The sequence below is a fragment of the Heterodontus francisci genome, chromosome 11 (assembly GCF_036365525.1).
Source record: "Heterodontus francisci isolate sHetFra1 chromosome 11, sHetFra1.hap1, whole genome shotgun sequence".
NCBI classification, from domain to species: domain Eukaryota; kingdom Metazoa; phylum Chordata; class Chondrichthyes; order Heterodontiformes; family Heterodontidae; genus Heterodontus; species Heterodontus francisci.
The window spans coordinates 31,565,935-31,587,426 of record NC_090381.1 but is presented as its reverse complement, the minus strand read 5'-3'; the positions used below and the strand labels follow the sequence as shown (position 1 = coordinate 31,587,426).

Below are 21,492 nucleotides of genomic sequence, written 5' to 3'. Positions count from 1 at the left end.
GTCACTGATGAAATGTAAGAAATGTGGCATCTCACTTTCCCAAAGCAAGATCCCACAAAATATTATAATGACCAGATAATCTGTTTTAGTGATGTTGGTTGAGGGGTAAATATTGGCCAGGACACCAGGGAGAGCTCCTCTGCTCTTCTTCAAATTGTGTCATGGGATCTTTTATACACGTCTGAGAGGGCGGATGTGGCCTTACTTGGCTTCTCATCCAAAATACTCCGTCAGGAATGCACAGGAGTGCCAGCCTGGATTTTTGTGCTCCAGTTTCTGCAGTCAGACTTGAACCCACAACCTCCAGACTCAGATGAGAGTGATACCACTGAACCACGACTGATAGGTAAGCTGAAGTCTTATAGTCCGTCATATGAATAAGCCAACCAGGATTTGTGGACTCCTGGCTCAGAAGTACTTTCTGTGAAATACTGAGGATGTTTGACAGCCTGATGCAGTTATGAGGGATGCTAAATTTGATTTCCTTTGTTTCCAATCAAACTTCAACGGGTACTAGGGATCTGTCTCAGGGAGATTGCTCCCAGTTACGGAATTCTTCTGAGGCTATCGTGGCCGGAGGCACTGTGGGATGTTAAGCAATGATCCCTATGTAAAGTTGTCAAGGGACGCTATCTTTTGTCCTGTTTTACTAAACATATTAGCACAGGGAAGAGTCTATTACTTTTATATTTGTGAGGATTAGTTATATTTTTATATTACTCTGCATCTGCTATATCATTATATATCAGGGCTCTATTGAGAGTGGATGTGTGCCGGAGGACTGGAGGGTGGCCAATGTAGTAACCGTTTTTGAAAAGGGAGGCAGAACTAAAGCAGGTAATCACAGGCCAGTTAGTTTGCCATCAGTAGCAGGGAACATTTTAGAGTCTATAATTAAGGATGCAGTTTCCGCATACCTAGAAAAAGAGAAAATGTTAGAAGTAGACAGCATGGATTTCAAAAGGGTCAGTCATGCTTGACAAATCTCCTAAAATTCATTGGGGAAGTAACAGACCTGGAAGATGGGAGAAATGCAGTGGATATAGTGTGCAGTGAATTTAGGAAACCCTTTACCAACTATTACAGAGATGATTAAGGGGCATGGAATTCGGAGGAGGGTGTAAAATTAGTTTACAATTTAGTTGGGAGGGAGAAAACACAAGAGTAAGAGTTGAAGGCAATTTTCCAGAGTGGTTGGGAATGGGCAGTGGTTTCCTGCAAGGTTTAGTTCTGGGGCCACTTCTGTTCATTGCGTAAGTGAATGATTTGGATATAAGCCACAAGGAAATGGTGTCAAAATTTGCAGATGCCAAAGTAGGAGTTATCATTCTTAGAAGACAAGAGGGATAGTAGTAAAATTGGAGAATGGGTTGAACAGCGACATGTGGAATTCAATATTAGCAAGTACGGGATGATTCATTTTGGTTAAATAGTACAGGAGTAATTATACTCTGAATGGAAGCAAATTCAGTGCTTTGGATGAGCAGAGGGATTTGGAAATACAGGTTCATAAGCCATAAAGAGAATCTCCGATTGATAAAGGCCAATTTTTTTAAAAATGCTAATGAAATTCTAGGTTTTATCACAAAAGATATAGCGTATTAAGGAGTAATGATGAGCTTATATAATACCTTAATAAGACCTCAGAGTACTATGGTTAGAGTTCGGCTCCACACTAGAAAGGCTATTGACACTTACAGTACATATAACACAAATCCCCTAGGATGTTGCCTGGTATGAGAAAATACTGTTAAGACCAAGGCGGGAGCAGTGCACTGTTAATTCAGTCCCACTTCTCCACAGGTCACAACATATAATTACATTTTACCACTTACCGAACCGGTCAATCAGATACTCTATTTTTCCCCAGAATAAAGCACACCAACCAGGTTTCTTTAATAAACAACAAAATTATCTGTGTATTATAAACCAAGTCTTAACCGATAATAAGGCAAGCATAAAATTAAAAGCAAAGTACTGCGGATGCTGGAAGTTTGAAATAAAAACAAGAAATGCTGGAAATACTCAGCAGGTCTGGCAGCATCTGTGGAGAGAGAAACAGAGTTAACGTTTCAGGTCAGTGACCCTTCTTCAGAACTGGCAAATATTAGAAATGTAAAAGGTTAAAAGCAAGTAAAGTGGGGGTGGGGCAAGAGATAACAAAGGAGAGGATGCAGATAGGACGAGGCCACAGAATAGACCAGAAGGTCATGGAGCAAAGATATATTAATGGTGTGTTGAAAGACAAAGCATTAGTACAGAAAGGGTGTTAACGGACTGAAAATTGAACAGCCACAAGTGCAAACATGAAAAAAACAGTGGGTAAGCAGACTGAACAAAATAAGATGAAATAAAATAAACACAAAAAAATATATTAAAAAAAAGAAAAAGAAAAAAATAACTAAAAATAAAAGTAAAATCGGGGGGAGGGGAAGGGGTGAGGGTAAAGGTGCTGGAAATAGGCCGAACACGGTTGAGGGCCCTGTCAACCACAGTGGGGGGGAATCCTCAGTTGAGGATTCCAGAACCATGACAGGGTTCCCCTTGTCCTAACTTTCCACCCCATCAGCCTCCATATCCAAAGGATCGTCCTGCGCCATTTCCGCCACCTCCAGCGTGATGCCACTACCAAACGCATCTTCCCCTCCCTTCCCCTGTCAGCATTCCGAAGGGATCGTTCCCTCCGTGACACCTTGGTCCACTCCTCCATTAACCCCACCACCTCGTCCCCTTCCCATGGCACCTTCCCCTGCAATCGCAGGAGGTGTAATACCTGCCCATTTACCTCCTCTCTCCTCACTATCCCAGGCCCGAAGCACTCCTTTCAGGTGAAGCAGCGATTTACTTGTACTTCTTTCAATGTAGTATACTGTATTTGCTGCTCACAATGTGGTCTCCTCTACATTGGGGAGACCAAGCACAGACTGGGTGACCGCTTTGCGGAACACATCTGCTCATTCCGCAAGCAGGACCCCGAGCTTCCGGTTGCTTGCCATTTCAACACTCCCCCCTGCTCTCATGCTCACACCTCTGTCCTGGGATTGCTGCAGTGTTCCAGTGACCATCAACGCAAGCTCGAGGAACAGCATCTCATTTACCGATTAGGCACACTACAGCCTGCCGGACTGAACATTGAGTTCAATAACTTCAGAGCATGACGGGCCCCCATTTTGCTTTTATTTTTAGTTTTTTTTTTCTTTTTCCTTTTAAAAAAAATTTTTTTTTTGTGTTTATTTTATTTTGTTTCATCTTAGTTTGTTCAGTTTGCTTACCCACTTTTTTTTCATGTTTGTACTTGTAGCTGTTCAATTTTCAGTCCGTCAACAACCTTTCTGTACTAATGCTTTGTCTTTCAACACACCATTAACATATCTTTGCTCCACAACCTTCTGGTCTATTCTGTGACCTTGTCCTATCTGCACCTTCTCCTTTTTATCTCTTGCCCCACCCCACTTTACTTGCTTTTAACCTTTTACATTTCTAATATTTGCCAGTTCTGAAGAAGGGTCACTGACCTGAAACGTTAACTCTGCTTCTCTCTCCACAGATGCTGCCAGACCTGCTGAGTATTTCCAGCATTTCTTGTTTTTATTTTATATTATATTATATATAAAGCAAACATACACGCGAATTGAAATAGTAAAGCCTCTTAGTTATCCCAGCCCTCCCGTGCACACACACATACATGCACAACTGGTTAACTGGGGAAAAAAGGGATTTTTGTTTACAGCTGTTACAAAGAAATAGAAGGAATGAAAAAAATGTAGCCTTAAAAGAAGGTATGGAAGGAAGTCCTTTGTTTTGGCAAGGTGTCCCAAAGGTGAATTGGTGAATTTGGATATAAGACACGAGGAAATGGTATCAATGGAATCTTATGAGAATAGTTCTTTACAGACGATGTTGATGATCAGTTTGGGTCGGCTTCCAAAAGATGCAGCATAGAAAGCTCCAGTCAGACTTTACAGCAGGAAGCAAGAATAAGGATCTTCTTGGGTATTATAGCAGCAATATAGCAGTAAAGATTTCTTCAAATACAGGAGGAAATAGTAAAACTTGATGTGGGAATTCTTTAAAGATGCAAGGATTCTTCAAAGAGAGAAAGATATCAACTGTCTTCTCCTGGCAGGCGCAAAGCAACTCCTCCTTTCTGTTTTTCAGGCCAAACACCATTTGGCTTTTTTAACAGTTCAAAAATGAAACTAACTTTTTCCAGAAGCAAGTTCTATGACAACCATAACTCTTGGCTTGTCATTCCCTTGCAAACATCCTTTCAGAGTCGCAAGCACAACCCCTGCTGGGTTGTTGGCAAATAAATGCATTCCAGTAAGAATTGTTTGCTAACCAACTTTTGTTGACCTTCCCTTTTGTTTTTTAAAACACAAACTTCAGCAATCTCCAGATGACTAAATGTCCAGAATTCAACTCTTAAGTTCTTTAAGGCATATTTTACAAAAAAAAAAGAAATCTCGTAACAATACAAATCTGAAGGAAGATTTGAAAAGTTGGATTTTCCTCTTAATTAGAACAATGCAGATTACAGGATGATATAACACTGTTTAAAATGATGACAGGGTGGAACAGGGCAGATGGAAGCAAACTGTTCCCAATAGTTCAGTCTAGAACGAGGGGCTGTTGATGCAAGATGAAGTGTAAGAAATTAGAACAGAGGGCAGGCAAAACCTCTTTATAAAGGGAGTTGTGAAACTGTGGAATTCACTTCCATGGTAGTGGTTGAGGCAGAACATATGTCAAGATTAGATGGACGAAGGAAATGGATTCAGTATATGAGAACAGGCTGAGTAAACCTGATTGGGACTATTGTTACGAGAATGCTTCTATGTTTTTGTAAAATATGTTATTAAGGACTTATAGTTGAATTATAGACATTGATTCATCTGGAAGCTTGAAGAAAAGCTGAACATTGCATTATTTTTAAAAGAGGTCACCAGAAGGTTTCCTGGACTTGGCTTGTAAACAAGCCCTTACTGGAAGGCACCTGTTTTCAGATAAAACACTAGCAGGGAGCTTGTTATTTTGACTTGGAGAAAATGTTTACAGAGAAGTGACATGCCAAGATTTAAAGAAGTTAGGAGGCTTAATTTCTGGAATGTTTTTGGTTTCACTTTGAATTGTTAAAAAAGACAACTGGTTTTTGCCTGCCAAGAAAATCCAGCTCATCTCTTTCTGTCTCTTGGAAAGAAACCCTGCATATCCAGTGTGTCAGTCTCCTCTTTCTTCCTGTATTTGAAGAAACTCTGCAGAAATAATGTGTGGGAACTGAAATCCCTTTTGTCGCATTTCTGCTGTAAGGCCGATCTGAAGCCTCTTTTTTTTATTCATTCAAGGGATGTGGGTGTCGCTGGCTAGGCTAGCATTTATTGCCCATCCCTAATTGCCCTAACTGAGTGGCTTGCTAGGCCATTTCAGAGGGCATGTAAGAGTCAACCACATTGCTGTGGGTCTGGAGTCACATGTAGGCCAGACCAGGTAAGGGCAGCAGATTTCCTTCCCTAAAGGACATTAGTGAACCAGATGGGTTTTTACAACAATCGACAATGGTTTCATGGCCATCATTAGACTAGCTTTTTAATTCCAGATTTATTAATTGAATTCAAATTCCACCTTCTGCTGTGGTGGGATTTGAACCCATGACCCCAGAGCAATACCCTGGGTCTCCGGGTTACTAGTCCAGTGAAAATACCACTACGTCACTGCCTCCCCTCCTCTGTAGCTGCATTTCTTGGAAAGCCTACCCAAACTGATCTTCAACATCACCTGGAAAGAACTGTTCTAGGAAGATCCCAGTGACAGCTGTCTATACGCATTTGGGCTGCCAAACCAAAACAAGGACATAGAACATAGAACAGTACAGTACAGGCCCTTCGGCCCACGATGTTGTGCCGAACCTTTAACCTACTCAAGATCTAAGTAACTACCTGCCCTTCATTCTACTATCATCCATGTACCTATCCAAGAGTCGCTTAAATGCCCCTAATGTATCTGCTTCTACTACCACCGCTGGCAACGCATTGCACGCACCCACCACTCTCTGTGTAAAGAACCTACCTCTGACATCTCCCCGAAACCTTCCTCCAATCACCCTAAAATTATGCCCCCTGGTGATAGCCCTTTCCACCCTGGGACATCTTTCCATATCTCTTTTTTCTCAAAATGAACAAGTATCCAGCTTGTGGTTTTTTTGGTCTTTTTTTTTGTAACAGAATCTAAAACCAAAACCCCTTTTATTTTTCCGGTTAACTGATGTATGTATGTATGTGTGAGGGGCTAAGGTAAAAAGGGAACTGTTATACTTCAATATGTGTGTTTATGCATTACTTCATTACTGGTTAAGACCTGTTTATAATAAACTGATAATTTTGTTGTTTATTAAAGAAACCTGGTTGGTGTCTTTTATTCTGGGAAAATAGAGTACACGATTGACCGTATCGGCCAGTGGGAAAATTTAAATATATGTTGCGACCTGTGGAAAAGTGAAACTAGAATAAACAGTGCACTCCCCCTGTCTCGGTCGTAACAGTATTTAGTTATGTGGAGGGTAAATGCTAACATGTACTGGTTGAACCGAATAGCTTGTAACTTGTATATATTCCTATGTATTTACTGCAGTTTATCTGTTAATAAATCTGGCTGATGAAGTTTATTCTACAGATTCCCCAAGCTTAAACAACAGGGTTTTCTGTTCAACCCTTTGACCGACTAAATTACCAGATGTTGGCTAGATATAAGTTCTTGGGGAGCTAGGGCTTGCAAATAGGAGTGGTCTTTGTTGCTGAGTACAAGGAAAGTACCTATGGTAAAGGCCTAAAAATGTGTAAATACCAGGAATAGTTGGAATCGGGCTGGACTCTGATAGCTCCCAGGCTCGACCAGCTTACTGCCAATACTGTTGAACCTATCACATGTAGAAAATATTATGCCTCTGGGGAATGACTTGGAACATTTTTATATATTAAAGGAGAGGCATTTGAGGAAAATAAACTGGCAGAGCTATGGGGATAGAGCAGGGGGGGAATGCGACTGACTGGATTGCTCTACTGAAAGCTGGCATGGGCTTGATGGGATGAATGGCCTCCTTCTGTGCTGTAATGACTATGACTGAGTTAGGGTACAAGTGGAATGAGTTTTAATAGGTGTGTTAGGGTAGAACAAGAGTTCGGGTGCCAACAGAGGTGAGCTTCGGCAAATGAACATTTGAGATTTAGGGTACAAGAGAATTGATGTCTGATAGGAGGGTTATCTTGTAGGTGGTACACACTGCTGCCGCTGTGTGTCGATGAATGGAGTGAATGTTGAAGGTTGTGGCTGGGGTGCTGATAAAGCAGGCTGCTTTGTTCTGGATGGTGTCTTGAGTGTTGTTGGAGCTGCACCCATCCATGCAAGTGTAGAAGTGTTTCCTAATTTCACTCCTGAAAGGTCTGGCTCTAATGTTTTAATTATGACCCCTAGTCCTACACTCCCAGCCAACAGAAATAGTTTCTCTATGTGTAACTGCTACCCCTTGTATTCTAATCCTCTAGAAATAAAGGCCAGCATTCCATTAGCCTTTTTGCTTATTTTCTGCACTTGTCTATGGCATTTTAATGATCAATGTACATGAGCTCCCAAGTCTCTTTGAACCTCCACTGTTTCTAGCTTTTCATCAATTAGAAAGTACCCTGTTCTATCCTTTTTAGGTACAAAGTGGATGACCTCTCATTTATTTGCATTGAAATCCATTTGCCATAGTTTTGCCCATTCACTTAATATATTATTATCTCTGTAGTTTTATTTTTCTATCTACGCTGCTTACAATGCCACCACCATACAAGGATATGCTCTCAGATATTTCAAAAACAATTGTTGTTGTGTTTTAGGTGAACCAGTGGTGGAACAGCCTTACTGAGGGGCAGAGGACCATCACAGGTTTGTGTTAAATGCATTAGACACTCATGGAAAAGCTGAGAGAAATTGGTGAAGAATACTGAGGAGGTAGTTTTCAATCTCAGGGCAACCATCTGCTCCGCCATCTCAGTTATGATGTTGAAACTAGCTTCAAGGATCTTTCTTGCTCTGTAAATGTCTTATAACAGGACTATTTTGAGGTTTATTATAGTTGCTTTAGGTACCCAATTAGGTACCCACTTAATAGTAGCCCCTTAATCACAGATTTGGATGAGCGCCTTCAACTGCTCCAAAAAGATGTTCGTAACTGGAAGTACAGAGGCTAACATTTTGATAGCTGTTTTTTTGTAAACAGTAGCCACAAATGCTCCCCTTTTTCCACTGTGACATTCCTTTGTGCTGCTCTTAACATTTCAGTTGTAGTGGGACTTGTTTGCCTTTGCAGAGTGGTGCTTTAGGGAATCACGTTAAATTATATCATTTTGCACTATGCTATTGATACCATGGGGTGGTGCTGTGTCATTCAAAGCTGTCAGTCAGTTAGTCTTTCCTCTTATTAAAAGTACAGGCGGGTAAGTTTTAGCTTGGGCGATATCGGATCAGCTGCCCATTAAACATTTCATTTTAATTTCGAAAACAAAATATTGGTAGATCTGAGAACAGAAAGTGCCGGAAATACTCAGCAGATCTGGCAGCATCTGTGTAGAGAGAAACAGAATTAATGTTTCAGGTCTGTGACCCTTCATCTGAACTGGCAAAAGGTAGAAATGTAACAGTCTTTGAGTAAGTGAAAGGGGGGAGGGTGGAAGAAGAACAAGAAGGAAGAACTGTGATAGGTTGGAGGGGGGAGAGATGACATGTCATGGAACAGAATGCAAATGAAATGCTAAATAGTTGTAGTGAAAGACAAAGCATATGTCCAGAGAGAGCTAATGGCAGAATAATGAACAGCTCTGTACAAAAGCAAAGACATGAAAAACAAGTTTAAGACTAGCATATGCTTAAAATTTTTTTTTAAAAGAAATAGATATAAAAAAAATAATGGAGCTCATGATCTGAAATTATTGAACTCAATATTGAGTCCAGAAGGCTGTAGAGTGTCTCATCAGAAGATGAGGTGCTGTTCCTCGAGCTTGCATTGATTTTTGCTGGAACACTACAGCAGGCTGAGGACAGAAATGTGGGCACGAGAACAAGGTGGTAAATTAAAATGGCAAGCAACCGGAAGCTCGGGTCATGCTTTTGGACTGAGTGGGGATGTTCTGCAAAGCGGTCACCTAGTCTGCATTTGGTCTCCCCAATGTGGAGGCGACCGCATTGTGAGCAGCGAATGCAGTATCCTAAATTGAAGGAAGTACAAGTAAATCACTGCTTCACTTGGAAGAAGTGTTTGGGGCCTTGGATGGTGAGAAGAGAGGACGTAAAAGGGCAGGTATTACACCTCCTGCAATTGCATGGGAAGGGGACGAGGTGTCGGGGTGATGGAGGAGTGAACCAGGGTGTCGCAGAGGGAATGATCCCTTCAGAATGCTGACGGGAGGGAGGGGAAGATGTGTTTGGTGGCAGCATCACGCTGGAGGTGGTGGAAATGGCAGAGGATGATCCTTTGGATGGGGAGGCTGATGGGGTGGAAAGTGAGGAGAAGGGGAACCTTGTCGCAGTTCTGGGAGGGAGGGGAAGGGGTGAGGGCAGAAGTGCGGGAAATGGGTCAGATACAGTTGAGGGCCCTGTCAACCACAGTGGGGGGGAATCCTCGGTTGAGGGAAAAGGAAGACATATCAAGCGCTGTTGTGGAAGGTTGCATCATCAGAGCAGATGCATTGGAGACGGAGAAACTGGGAGAATGGGATGGAGTTCTTATAGGAAATGGGTGTGAGGAAATGTAGTCAAGGAAGCCATGTGAGTCGGTGGGCTTATAATGAATATCAGTGGACAGCCTATCCCCATAGATGAAGACAGAGAAGTCGAGGAAGGGAAGGGAAGTGTCAGAATTAGACCATGTAAAGGTGATAGAAGGGTGGAAATTGGAAGCAAAGTTGAAGAAGTTTTCCAGTTTGGGGCGAAAGCAGGAAGCGTCACCGATACAGTCATCAATGTACTGGAAAAAGAGGTGAGGGAGGGGCCTGAGTAGGACTGGAATAAGGAATGTTCGGCATATCCCACAAAAAGACAGGTATAACTAGGACCCATGCGGGTACCCATACAGCACCTTTTATTTGGAGGAAGTGAGTAGAGTTGAAGGAGAAGTTGTTCAATGTGAGAACAAGTTCAACCAGGCAGAGGAGGGTGGTGGTGAATGGGGACTGGTTGGGCTTCTGTTCAAGGAAGAAGTGGAGAGCCCTCAGACCGTCCTGGTGGGGGATGGAGGTGTAGAGAGATTGGACATCCATAGTGAAGAGGCAGTTAGGGTCAGGAAACTGGAAATTGTTGAAATGACGTAGGGTGTCTGAAAAGTCACGGATGTAGGTGGGAAGAGACTGAACCAGGGGAGAAAAGATAGAGTCAAGATAGGAAGAAGTAAGTTCAGTGGGACAGGAACAGACTGAAACAATGGGTTTACCAGGACAGTCTGTTTGTGGATTTTGGGAAGGAGGTAGAAGCGGGCTATCCGGGGTTGTGGGACTGTGAGGTTGGGAGTTGTCGAGGGAAGATCTCCAGAGGAGATGAGGCCAGAGACAGTCCTGGAGACAGTGGCTTGATGTTCGGTGATGGAGTCATGGTCCAGGGGGAGGTAGGAAGAAGTGTCTGAGAGTTGGCGCTCAGCCTTTGCAAGGTAGAGGTTGGTGCACCAGATAACAACAGCACCACCCTTGTCAGCAGGTTTGATCACAATGTTGGGGTTAGACCTGAGAGAACGGAGTGCAGCAAGTTCGGAGGACACCTGGTCAAAGAAGTGATTCCGGAGACGAAGACGACGGAAGAAGAACTCAATGTCATGCCAAGCACGAAATTCATTGAGGTGGGGGCGTACGGGGATAAAACAGAGTCCTTTGTTAAGTAATGATGGATAGTGCTGTGCACAGTGCCACCGACCCACTGCCCCTTTGCTGCAATGATACCACCCGTACTTAGGTATGTCTGACCAAAGTGGTACCTGGAGTTTGGTATGGCCGTACAAACAGGCATGGATCTCATGGTATGAATCCCCGCCCAGTTTTTTACCTTTGCCCGCCTGAGTAACAGTAGAAAATAGGCACTCACCCGGAAGAAAATCCTATTTTCTTTTTTCTGATGCTGACAGACTTGCTGTTGGTGTTTATATTTTAGAGCGCCTCGGCTTTGATTTGCTGTTACAGCCTGTTAAATCACTTATAAAGGTTTGTGGATGGTGTCCTAAGCTTTCAAAACATTCCTAGATCTCAATAGCTGCCTCATATATTGTTAAAATCGAACCATACCCAGTACATGCACCTCGGCTGCCCTTTACCGATTACTCAGCAATTAAATCATTTGCAGTTTTAAGTGATTCTGTTCTTTTGCAGGGATTATAGCAGCCAATGCTTTAGTGTTCTGTTTGTGGAGAGTTCCTTCAATGCAGCGGACCATGATGAAATATTTCACCTCTAATCCTGCTTCCAGTAAGTGTGACAAGTATTCAAAATTTAGAGTTGATGCCCTTCAAGATTTACATCCATTTTCAATGTGCTTTCCAGGCTTCCGTCTGGGATTCTTTGCGTGCTTTGAGCTTAACCTTTGTCATAGAGTCTTTGTACCTTTTAAAAGTCGCCTTTTCTTTTATCTATTTTTATATGTTATCTAAATATATAATGCTGAAAATTCTATTATGAAGGAGGGATAGACCAATGAATTCAGCCCTGACACAAGAGACATTAATCTTTTGCTGCTGCCTGTGTGCATTCTATATGAAATAAATGTGAAACAATTTTTACCAAATTATTGATGGGTGTGAACCCACAATTGTGGCATTCTGATTTTCAGAACCAAGAATGGTATCTGTGCTGTACTTGACCTGGGCGGAGTGTTACTCTGTAAGCCAGGAGTTTTGATGGGACAGTATAGACAGAGCTTTACTCTGTATACAACATGGGAGTGTTTGATGGGGTAGTATAGAATTGTAGGGAGCTTTACTCTGTATCTAATCTGTGCTGCACCTGACCTGGGAGTGTTTGCTGGGACAATATAGAGGGAGGTTTACTCTGTATCTAACCTGGGACTGTTGATGGGATAGTGTATGTTTACTCTGTATCTAACCTCTCCCTTGCCTGCCCTGGGAGTGTTTGATGGGGCAGTGTAGAGAGAGCTGTATTATACATCTAGTTCATGCTGTGTCTGGCCAGATGTACTTGATGGGACAGAGTAGACAGAGTGGGGACCAGTGTGAACAGGGCAACCAATCAGATTGAAGAATCTTCATTTCGAAACATGTTGCTTTGTTGGCACTCCATTCTGTTTGGCCAGTGTTTGGGACTGCTTGAGACGGCTTTGGGACGGCTGTCGTTACACAAGAAAGTTTTTAAACTCATGGGCAGTTTTCTTTCTTGTTTTCAGAGACTTTGTGCTTACCCATGGTGCTGTCGACCTTCAGCCACTACTCATTCTTTCACATGGCAGCAAACATGTACGTGCTGTGGAGTTTCTCCTCCAGCATCGTGTCGCTTCTCGGGCAGGAGCAGTTCATGGCTGTCTATCTATCATCAGGTAACTCACATCTATATTACAGCTTCTTATCAGAGGTAGAATTTAAGGAACTGCTCTTTGTTATATTATGTATTTCCCTGTACTATTTGTTTGTGTAAGTAAGACATTCATTTTGAGGCCCTGGACATAGTAGACTAGAATACAGTACAATGAGCCTTTGTTTCAATGTTCAGATTATAGGAAGGAAGAAAAATATATACCACAAGTATAGTTGGATCTTGGGGAAATTCAGAGCAGCAAAGACAACAAGGAAAGAGACACAAGAAAGGTTGGAGCTTAGCAGTGAAAGAAGAATTGGCTATTGGCTTTTTTTTGTATCCTGCCTAGGAGTGTGGGATTGCTGTTTAGAAGTGCATGGTGGCAGATTCTAAAAAGGGATTTGAAGATGTCCAAGGTCAGGAAAAGTCAAAATATTTGGATTAATTACCATATTTTGAAGGTGAGGTGAACCAAGGGTAGGGTAGGAAATAGGTAGATTATGACTTGAAACATAATGGGGCAGGAATAAAATTTCAAGGCACACATCTTGAGGATAATGGAAAAGATACCATCAGGATCACAAGCCTTATTGGTGTCTAGAAAGTGGATGATTTGACAGATATGACAGAGATAAGACTGTATGTCACCCATCACAGTAGAAAAGAGTGGAGCAGATTCAGTGCCAGGATCACTGAGTCAAATAGAGGAAGGATGGGGTCTGGAATATTCCATATAGCTAGTAGAACATCAGTACAAAAAGAAGGTTCAGAAGAGTTTTCCAGGGTAAAGCATCAAAAATGCTTTAGGTGGCTGATTCACAGTGACAAATAAAATGGATCTTTAACTTAGATTACAATTTGTTGCAGGATGTTCTGCAAAGAGTAAACGGAAGATAGTGATTAGAGAGCCCAGTGATGAGGTGACACTGTATATGAGGTAGTGGTGGATTACAGGGAACAGAATAGTATGTGAGTTAGTGGTGGAGGCGAGGGGACAGACACAGTCTCTGTGGTGGAGGTTGAGGGGACAGACACAGTGGCCAGGATTTAATGGGTCGCCTGAGGCAGGGGAGCATGCAGTATCGCGGTAGGGAGCAGAGGGCCCGTCGCCAAGTGATCTTCCAGTGGGCGGGATACGCCAACAACGGCCTTCCTGCCCAGAGGCCAAGTTGAGACCCTTAAGTGGCTTATTAACAGCCAATCAAGGGCCTCTTCCTGTTGCCGCTGGGATCGGCGGCTGCCTTCGCCACACGGGGAGGGTGCCTTGTAACACGAGGCGCACTGCTTGTGGGGTGCAGTCCCTGCTTCTTGGGCAATCTTGAGGTTGAGGGGGCAGCCACAGTGTATGTAGTGGAGGTTGAGGGGGCAGACACAGTGTATGTAGTGGAGGTTGAGGGGGCAGACACAGTGTATGTAGTGGAGGTTGAGGGGCCGACACAGTGTATGTAGTGGAGGTTGAGGGGGCAGACACAGTGTATGTAGTGGAGGTTGAGGGGCAGACACAGTGTATGTAGTCGAGGTTGAGGGGGCAGACACAGTGTATGTAGTGGAGGTTGAGGGGGCAGACACAGTGTATGTAGTGGAGGTTGAGGGGCCGACACAGTGTATGTAGTGGAGGTTGAGGGGGCAGACACAGTGTATGTAGTGGAGGTTGAGGGGCAGACACAGTGTATGTAGTCGAGGTTGAGGGGGCAGACACAGTGTATGTTGTGGAGTTTGAGGGGGCAGACACAGTTTATATGGTGGAGGTTGAGGGGCAGACACAGTGTATGTAGTGGAGGTTGAGGGGGCAGACATAGTGTATGTAGTGGAGGCGAGGGGCACACACAGTGTAAGTCGTGGAGGTGAGGGGCAGATACAGTGTATGTAGTGGAGGTTGAGGGGCAGACACAGTGTATGTAGTGGAGGTTGAGGGGCAGATACAGTGTATGTAGTGGAGGTTGAGGGGCAGACACAGTGTATGTAGTGGAGGTTGAGGGGCAGGCACAGTGTATGTAGTGGAGGTTGAGGGGCAGACACAGTGTATGTAGTGGAGGCAAGGGGCAGACACAGAGTGTGTCGTGGAGGCGAGGGGCTGACATAGTGTATGTAGTGGAGGCGAGGGGCAGACACAGTGTATGTAGTGGAGTTTGAGGGGCAGACACAGTGCATGTAGTGGAGGTTGAGGGGGCAGACACAGTTTATATGGTGGAGGTTGAGGGGCAGTCACAGTATATATAGTGGAGGTTGAGGGGGCAGACACAGTGTATGTAGTGGAGTTTGAGGGGCAGACACAGTGCATGTAGTGGAGATTGAGGGGGCAGACACAGTTTATATGGTGGAGGTTGAGGGGCAGTCACAGTATATATAGTGGAGGTTGAGGGGGCAGACACAGTGTATGTAGTGGAGGTTGAGGGGCAGTCACAGTGTATGTAGTGGAGGTAGAGGGGCAGACACAGTGTATGTGGTGGAGGTTGAGGGGCAGACACAGTGTATGTAGTGGAGGTTGAGGGGGCTGACACAGTGTATGTAGTGGAGGTTGAGGGGGCAGACACAGTTTATATGGTGGAGGTTGAGGGGCAGACACAGTGTATATCGTGGAGGTTGAGGGGGCAGACACAGTGTATGTAGTGGAGGCGAGGGGCACACACAGTGTAAGTCGTGGAGGTGAGGGGCAGACACAGTGTATGTAGTGGAGGTTGAGGGGCAGGCACAGTGTATGTAGTGGAGGCGAGGGGCACACACAGTGTAAGTCGTGGAGGTGAGGGGCAGACACAGTGTATGTAGTGGAGGTTGAGGGGCAGGCACAGTGTATGTAGTGGAGGTTGAGGGCCAGACACAGTGTTTATAGTGGAGGCGAGGGGCAGACACTATATAGTGGAGGTGAGGGGCAGACACAGTGTACGTAGTGGAGGCAAGGGGCAGACACAGAGTGTGTCGTGGAGGCGAGGGGCTGACATAGTGTATGTAGTAGAGGCGAGGGGCAGACACAGTGTATGTAGTGGAGGTGAGGGGCAGACACAGTGTATGTAGTGGAGGCGAGGGGCAGACACAGTGTATGTAGTGGAGGCGAGGGGCAGACACAGTGTATGTAGTGGAGGCAAGGGGCAGACACAGTGTGTGTAGTGGAGTTTGGGATTGTCCCTCTTACCCATGGAACCATCGAAAAGTTACAGCACAGAAGGAGGCCATTCAGCCCATTGTGTCTGCGCCGGCTGAAAAAGCTAGCGGCCCAATCTAATCCCACCTTCCAGTACCTTGTCTGTAGCCTTTCAGGTTGCAGCACTTCAGGCGCATGTCCAGGTACCTATTAAAAGAGTTGAGGGTTTCTGCTTCCACCACTGATATGGGCTGTGGATTCCAGACATTCAACACTCTCTGGGTGAAAACGTTTTTCATCATGTCCTCTCTGATCCTTCTACCTATCACCTTAAATCTGTGCCCCTGCTAAATGACCTTTCTGCTCGGGGAAACCGGGTCATCCTGTCTACTCTATCTCGGCCCCTCATAATTTTGTACACCTCAATTAAGTCACCCCTCAGTCTCCTCTGTTCTCAGGAAAACAACCCTAGTCGATCCAATCTTTCCTTATAGCTGCAACTTTCAAGCTCTGGCAACATTCTTGTAAATCTCCTTTGTACTCTGTCCAGAGCAGTTATGTCTTTCCTGTAATGTTTTGACCAGAACTGTACGCAGTACTCCAGCTGTGGCCTAACCAGGGTTTTATACAGTTACAGTAATTACATCCCTGCTTATGTATTCAATAAAGGAAAGCATTCCATATGCCTTCTTCACCACTCTACCTGTCTTGCCACCTTCAGGGACCTGTGGACATTTACTCCAAGGTCTCTCACTTCTTCTACCCCTCTCAATATCCTCCCATTTATTGTGTATTCCCTTGCTTTGTTTGCCCTCCCCAAATGCATTACCTCACACTTCTCCTCGCTTCCTTTCTCAATGACACTGTAGTTGTTTGTAGCAACACCATTTCTACTCTGCCTAAGATTGCGTAGCTTAGTAAAGCACAGCAGTGGAACTGGGACCTCAATAGTCTGTATGGTTCAGCTCCATATTATTTATTTACTGAGTCAGTAGAGGGATATAGAGTTATATTTTTGTAAGATGATTTAGATCACTCAAACGTTTCTAGTAGCAACCTTTGCTTAGATTTTGTTTTTCTGACTGATTTGTTCCTTTTCCTCTGTTATTTAACACACAGCCTCTGTATATTAGCTGGTGAGTTTATTGCTTTCTGCCTCTTGTGTTTATCTAGGTGTTATCTCCACGTTTGCCAGTTATGTCTATAAAACTGCCTCCGGCCGCTTAGGGGCATCACTCGGAGCTGTAAGTGTCCCATTAATTTTGATAAGTTTTATATTGTTTTTAAAAAGTTGCGTCATGGTGTAATATATTATAAAGTCTTGGGATCTCGAACTGTGCTGCAATGTTCTGTAGTGAACAGTTTGTAATAATACAATTCCCTATATTAAAAAGATATTCTTGAGAAATGTTGAAAACCTCAAGGCTAGAAAAGACCATGGACCTATCTAGTCTACCTTCCTGCTGCCCTAACAGTAATAATCAACCATATGTCTCACTACCGGATACTTGTCCAATAAGACAGTGAAGAAATCTATGCTAGTTATCCCTGTAGCCTTTCTTGGTAAACTATTCTGAAATCACTCACAACCATCCCCCCCAGCCCTCACTTCTCAGTGAAGTAATGCTATTTTTATGTCCTACCTGTGTCTACTGCTTTTTTTTCTATCCTGTACCAAATCAAATAGCCCTAACCAATCCCTTACTTATCAATCTTATTACTTCAGACATGTTTCCCACCCTAGTTAGCGCCCTGCTACTTTTTTAAGCTCTGGTTTATTCTCTTACCGTGAGTGCATCCTCCTGAAATCTGCCTCTTGAATGTTTAACAGTTTAATTTTCCTGCTGCTCTTTCCTTTTCCTTACGGTGAACCTGATGACTCTGTGATCACTTACTCAAATGTTCAACTGCTCCTCCACCCTGCAATTGCTTTTTTGAATCACATAGGTTCCATCAGAGGGATGCACATCCATGGTTCCCAATACGATACAGGATCTTTAGCTGGGGACAAGATCCCTAGCTTGAACTCTGCTCTTGTGTGCAGGAATTTAAATGCTGAGTTCTCTGACATGCTGAAGCAGCACTCCCAAAGCTTGTGTTAGAGGCTGTAGGAAGGCCTTTGGCATACATTGTCCTAGTGGTTTATGGCATTAACAGCACCCAGGTCATTTTCATCATACCGCCTACAGACCAATTTTGCCACCTAGATATAGACAACATGGATCAGCTGGCTTATTTTTTTTTGTCTTTTTCTCATTCCAGTCTGGTGCAATTATGGCTATTCTTGCTGCGGTCTGCTCCAAAATGCCAGAAGCGAAACTAGCCATCATCCTGCTGCCTATGTTCACCTTCACAGCCAGTAACGTAAGTGTTACTTGCACCCTCTATGTGTGGCATGGTTTATTTACTGTCTGGCAAAGTGGGTTGCATCTATCTAGTTATTCTTCAAATCCTGTCACCTAAGAAATAAGAGAATAATGGAATTGACTCATGCATGGATAAATCTCTCTTCTTAGTTCTTGGGGTGTGACCGACATTGGCATGTCAGCATTTATTGCCTGATAGTATTCAGAGTACCATCTAGGCTAAACCAGGTAAGAGTGGTGGTTTCCGTTCCCTGAAAGGCATTAGTGAAGCAATGGAGTAATTACAACATTCTGACAGACGTCGTAGTCATTTTCCAGATTTATTAAATTCAGTTTCTCAACTTCACAGGGTGGAGTTGAAACTCATGACCTCTGGGTTGCTAGTCAAGTACCATACCTGTTAGACTGCTGTACAATAGAAGTATTCATATTATGTAGCTTACAGCATTTATACTTTTTTTAGTGTAAATTAAAATTAATAGCAGTGTGTAGGAAATATATGAAACAGTCATGGGAGCCATTTAAAATAGAACGACTTTCAGTGAGATTTGCTGTACCCAAGCAGCACACTGTCTCAAAACTGTTCAGTGTATTTAAAAAAAATCTGTATGTATTAGAAAATAACACACATTTGGTCTCATACTTCACTTTTATCCAAACCTCAAGATATGCCACTGACATAATACTTCTCACAATGCCTTGCCCTAAATATAAGATGCACTAAAATAGATGGATGGCTTGGTTCAGTTAGAACCTTTTGAGTCTTGTTGAGTTGGTCCTTATTGTTTGAAAAAGACAGGGCATATTGCATCTGTTTCCTAAATATAACCATGAGCAGCTAGGGTGGGTATTTGCAGCAATGTTTTCAGCTGGTTTTGTCTGTTGCAGGCTCTGAAAGCGATTATTGCCATGGATACAACAGGCCTGATTCTGGGATGGAGGTTTTTCGACCACGCAGCTCACTTGGGTGGTGCATTTTTCGGAATGTGAGTTTGGCATCATTTCGGCCTCATCAACTATTTTCTGTGTTGAGTCCAGTGGACACATCATCGTTCTGTCTGTGTCATGATATTGTAGTGAAAAAATGCCCTGAGTGACCTGAACATCTTGGGTTCAAAAGACAATGGTTAGGAGAAATTATTAGTCATTACTCTGCAGACCAACAAAGTAATCTTTTGGAGAGGTAATTGGTGAATTACCAATGAAGGTATTATGGGGTGATGCAACTATAATCTACAAGTGGTCAGACAAAAAATGATGACTTAAGTTAGGGTGAAGAATGTTAGGCAAGAGTGACAGCTGCAAGAATACAGAATGAATAAAGGGGGACTAAGAAAATAATAAGGGCAAAGAGAGAGTATTGGCAAAAAAAGAATTGCTAATAGTACTGATAAATACCTCAAGAGAAAGGGTAGGAAATATGGAAATAGGCCTCTTTAAAAACAAATTTAGGCTTGACAAAAGTAGTGGATTAAGGCAGAGAGGTAGTATTCGATCTTCACAAGTGAGAAGGATCATGTGATCACAGAATTACAAAGAAAACTAGAGATTAGCACACGGAAAAAACTGACGGAACAGTTGGAAAGAACATAATAATGCGATTTGTTGCGACACGACTGCTCAAGACAAAGCCCCCAAACAAAATATATGATTCTGATTGTGGTGGGAGAAACTGTCAATTCAGTCTATCCCTCCAACAGATCGCCTAACATATCACTTTGAACTTTCCAAATTGAAGAAAGTCACAGCCAAATTGATTCATCTATTAAACCCCGAATGAGGCGAACCAAACCAGGTATCTTTAGATCAACAAATTAACTGATTATTAGAAAAAACTGAATTCTTAAGCACTACTAAGATATAAACAATATTTTTTTTAAAAACAGGAAAAGTTAGTGTCCTTGCAGATCTATGCTCTTGCTGAAATAGAATCTTCCCAATGTAGAAACAGTCCAAGGTTGCTTGAAGTCTTCGCAGTTGTCTGATAGGGGAAAAAGGTTCTTCAACAGTAGGACAGTCAGTAGTCTAGTTCAGCAGTTGAAGTGTTGCTCTTCTTCTTCCAGCGATGAACACAGCAATTACAATTCAGTAGTTAAAGTAATTGGTTATTTTCTTTTAAAGAAATTAATCTGGCTTGAAGCTTCTTTAAAATTTTGAGAGAGTATAATAAATAGGGTTTAAATAGACAGAGGGAGAGCTCTCCTATTTCCTCCAGTACATGCTGGCAGCAAAGTCTGTGTCTGTCAAAAGCCAGTTTTTCAGCTAGTTTCAAAAGTTAATCGCAACATTGTATAGCTAACCGCAGTCTCTGAGTGGCTGTATCCAAGGCGACCAGGATGCGTCCTTTGAAGCTGGTTGGTTCCCTCTTCGTATGGTTGTATCCAATGGCAACCAAAATGCACCTTTTTGGTAACTCGTGAGGCTGGCTTGTTCTTAAAGCAGTACTGATCCTTTGCTGTCTTAAAGACACACTGCATACTTCCCGGGAAAAAAAACACCAGGATCATAACACCTCCGCCCTTGGCAGAATGAAACGCCATTCCCGAAATGCGTTTTATTACAATGTATAAAAAATACAAATTGAAAAAACGCTAACAAATTTTTTCCCCCGCATTTACAGATGTACAGTTTTTCAAAAATGGTAGGACTACAGCAACAAGTTCCACTGGAACATTTTCGGCTTTGAATTTTTCAAAGGTTGTCCCAATTAACCCATTTCAAATTTCCAAGCATAGTCTTCCAGTTGTTTTGTGTTTTCCTTCCAAGTGTCCCTATTGTCCATCGCTTCAGCTAGGTGAACTGCACAGCTAGGAGCACTGACCACTACTGGGTTCACTATTCTCTGAGAAGTTTCTCGAGTACCCTTAACCTATGTGGCCTCACTTGACACTGGAAAACACTGTCTGGTGTAACAGAAGCTGACTTTTTCTTATCTTGAGATGTCAAAGGAATTTGACAGTATCATTCCAACACATCTGTCTCTTTAAGACACATGGTGTTACCCGCTCTGTCCATACAATCCTTTGAATGAGAATCTGGGTAGGAGTCTGTCTTCTTTACTGCAGTTACTTTTCTATAGTCTATGCAAGTTTGAGCGACCCACTAGGTTTAGGTATCAAGACCACCTGCGAATTCCAGCTGTCCTGACTAGGTTCAACTAAGCTGCCCTTCAGCATGCATTGTACCTCTGCTTCCATTTGGGCCTGTCTGACTGGACCTAAGCGGCAAGGGTATTGTTTTAAAGGAATAAAAACATGAAATGCTGGAAATACTCAGCAGGTCTGGCAGCATCAGTGGCGAGAGAAGCAGAGTTAACTGGTTCTGATGAAGGGTCACTGACCTGAAACATTAACTCTGCTTCTCTCTCCACAGATGCTGCCAGATCTGCTGAGTATTTCCAGCATTTCTTGTTTTTATTTCAAATTTCCAGCCTCCACAGTATTTTGCTTTTATATTATGTTGTTTTAAAGGAATGGATCCCCCTATACCCACATCATGTGTGGCTAAG

The 21,492-nt window shown here is 43.1% G+C and overlaps 1 protein-coding gene across 2 annotated transcripts in view; it reads left to right on the top strand.

The window, feature by feature from the left end:
• Positions 1–21,492, top strand: part of LOC137375174 (presenilin-associated rhomboid-like protein, mitochondrial) — a 52,089-nt gene that overhangs the window by 10,360 nt on the left and 20,237 nt on the right. For both annotated transcript variants that reach the window (XM_068041928.1, XM_068041927.1), the window contains 6 exons: positions 7,875–7,923; positions 11,385–11,480; positions 12,412–12,561; positions 16,792–16,862; positions 17,881–17,982; positions 18,873–18,970. In XM_068041928.1, coding sequence (XP_067898029.1) covers positions 7,875–7,923; positions 11,385–11,480; positions 12,412–12,561; positions 16,792–16,862; positions 17,881–17,982; positions 18,873–18,970 — 566 coding nt within the window. The remainder of the gene's footprint in view (positions 1–7,874; positions 7,924–11,384; positions 11,481–12,411; positions 12,562–16,791; positions 16,863–17,880; positions 17,983–18,872; positions 18,971–21,492) is intronic.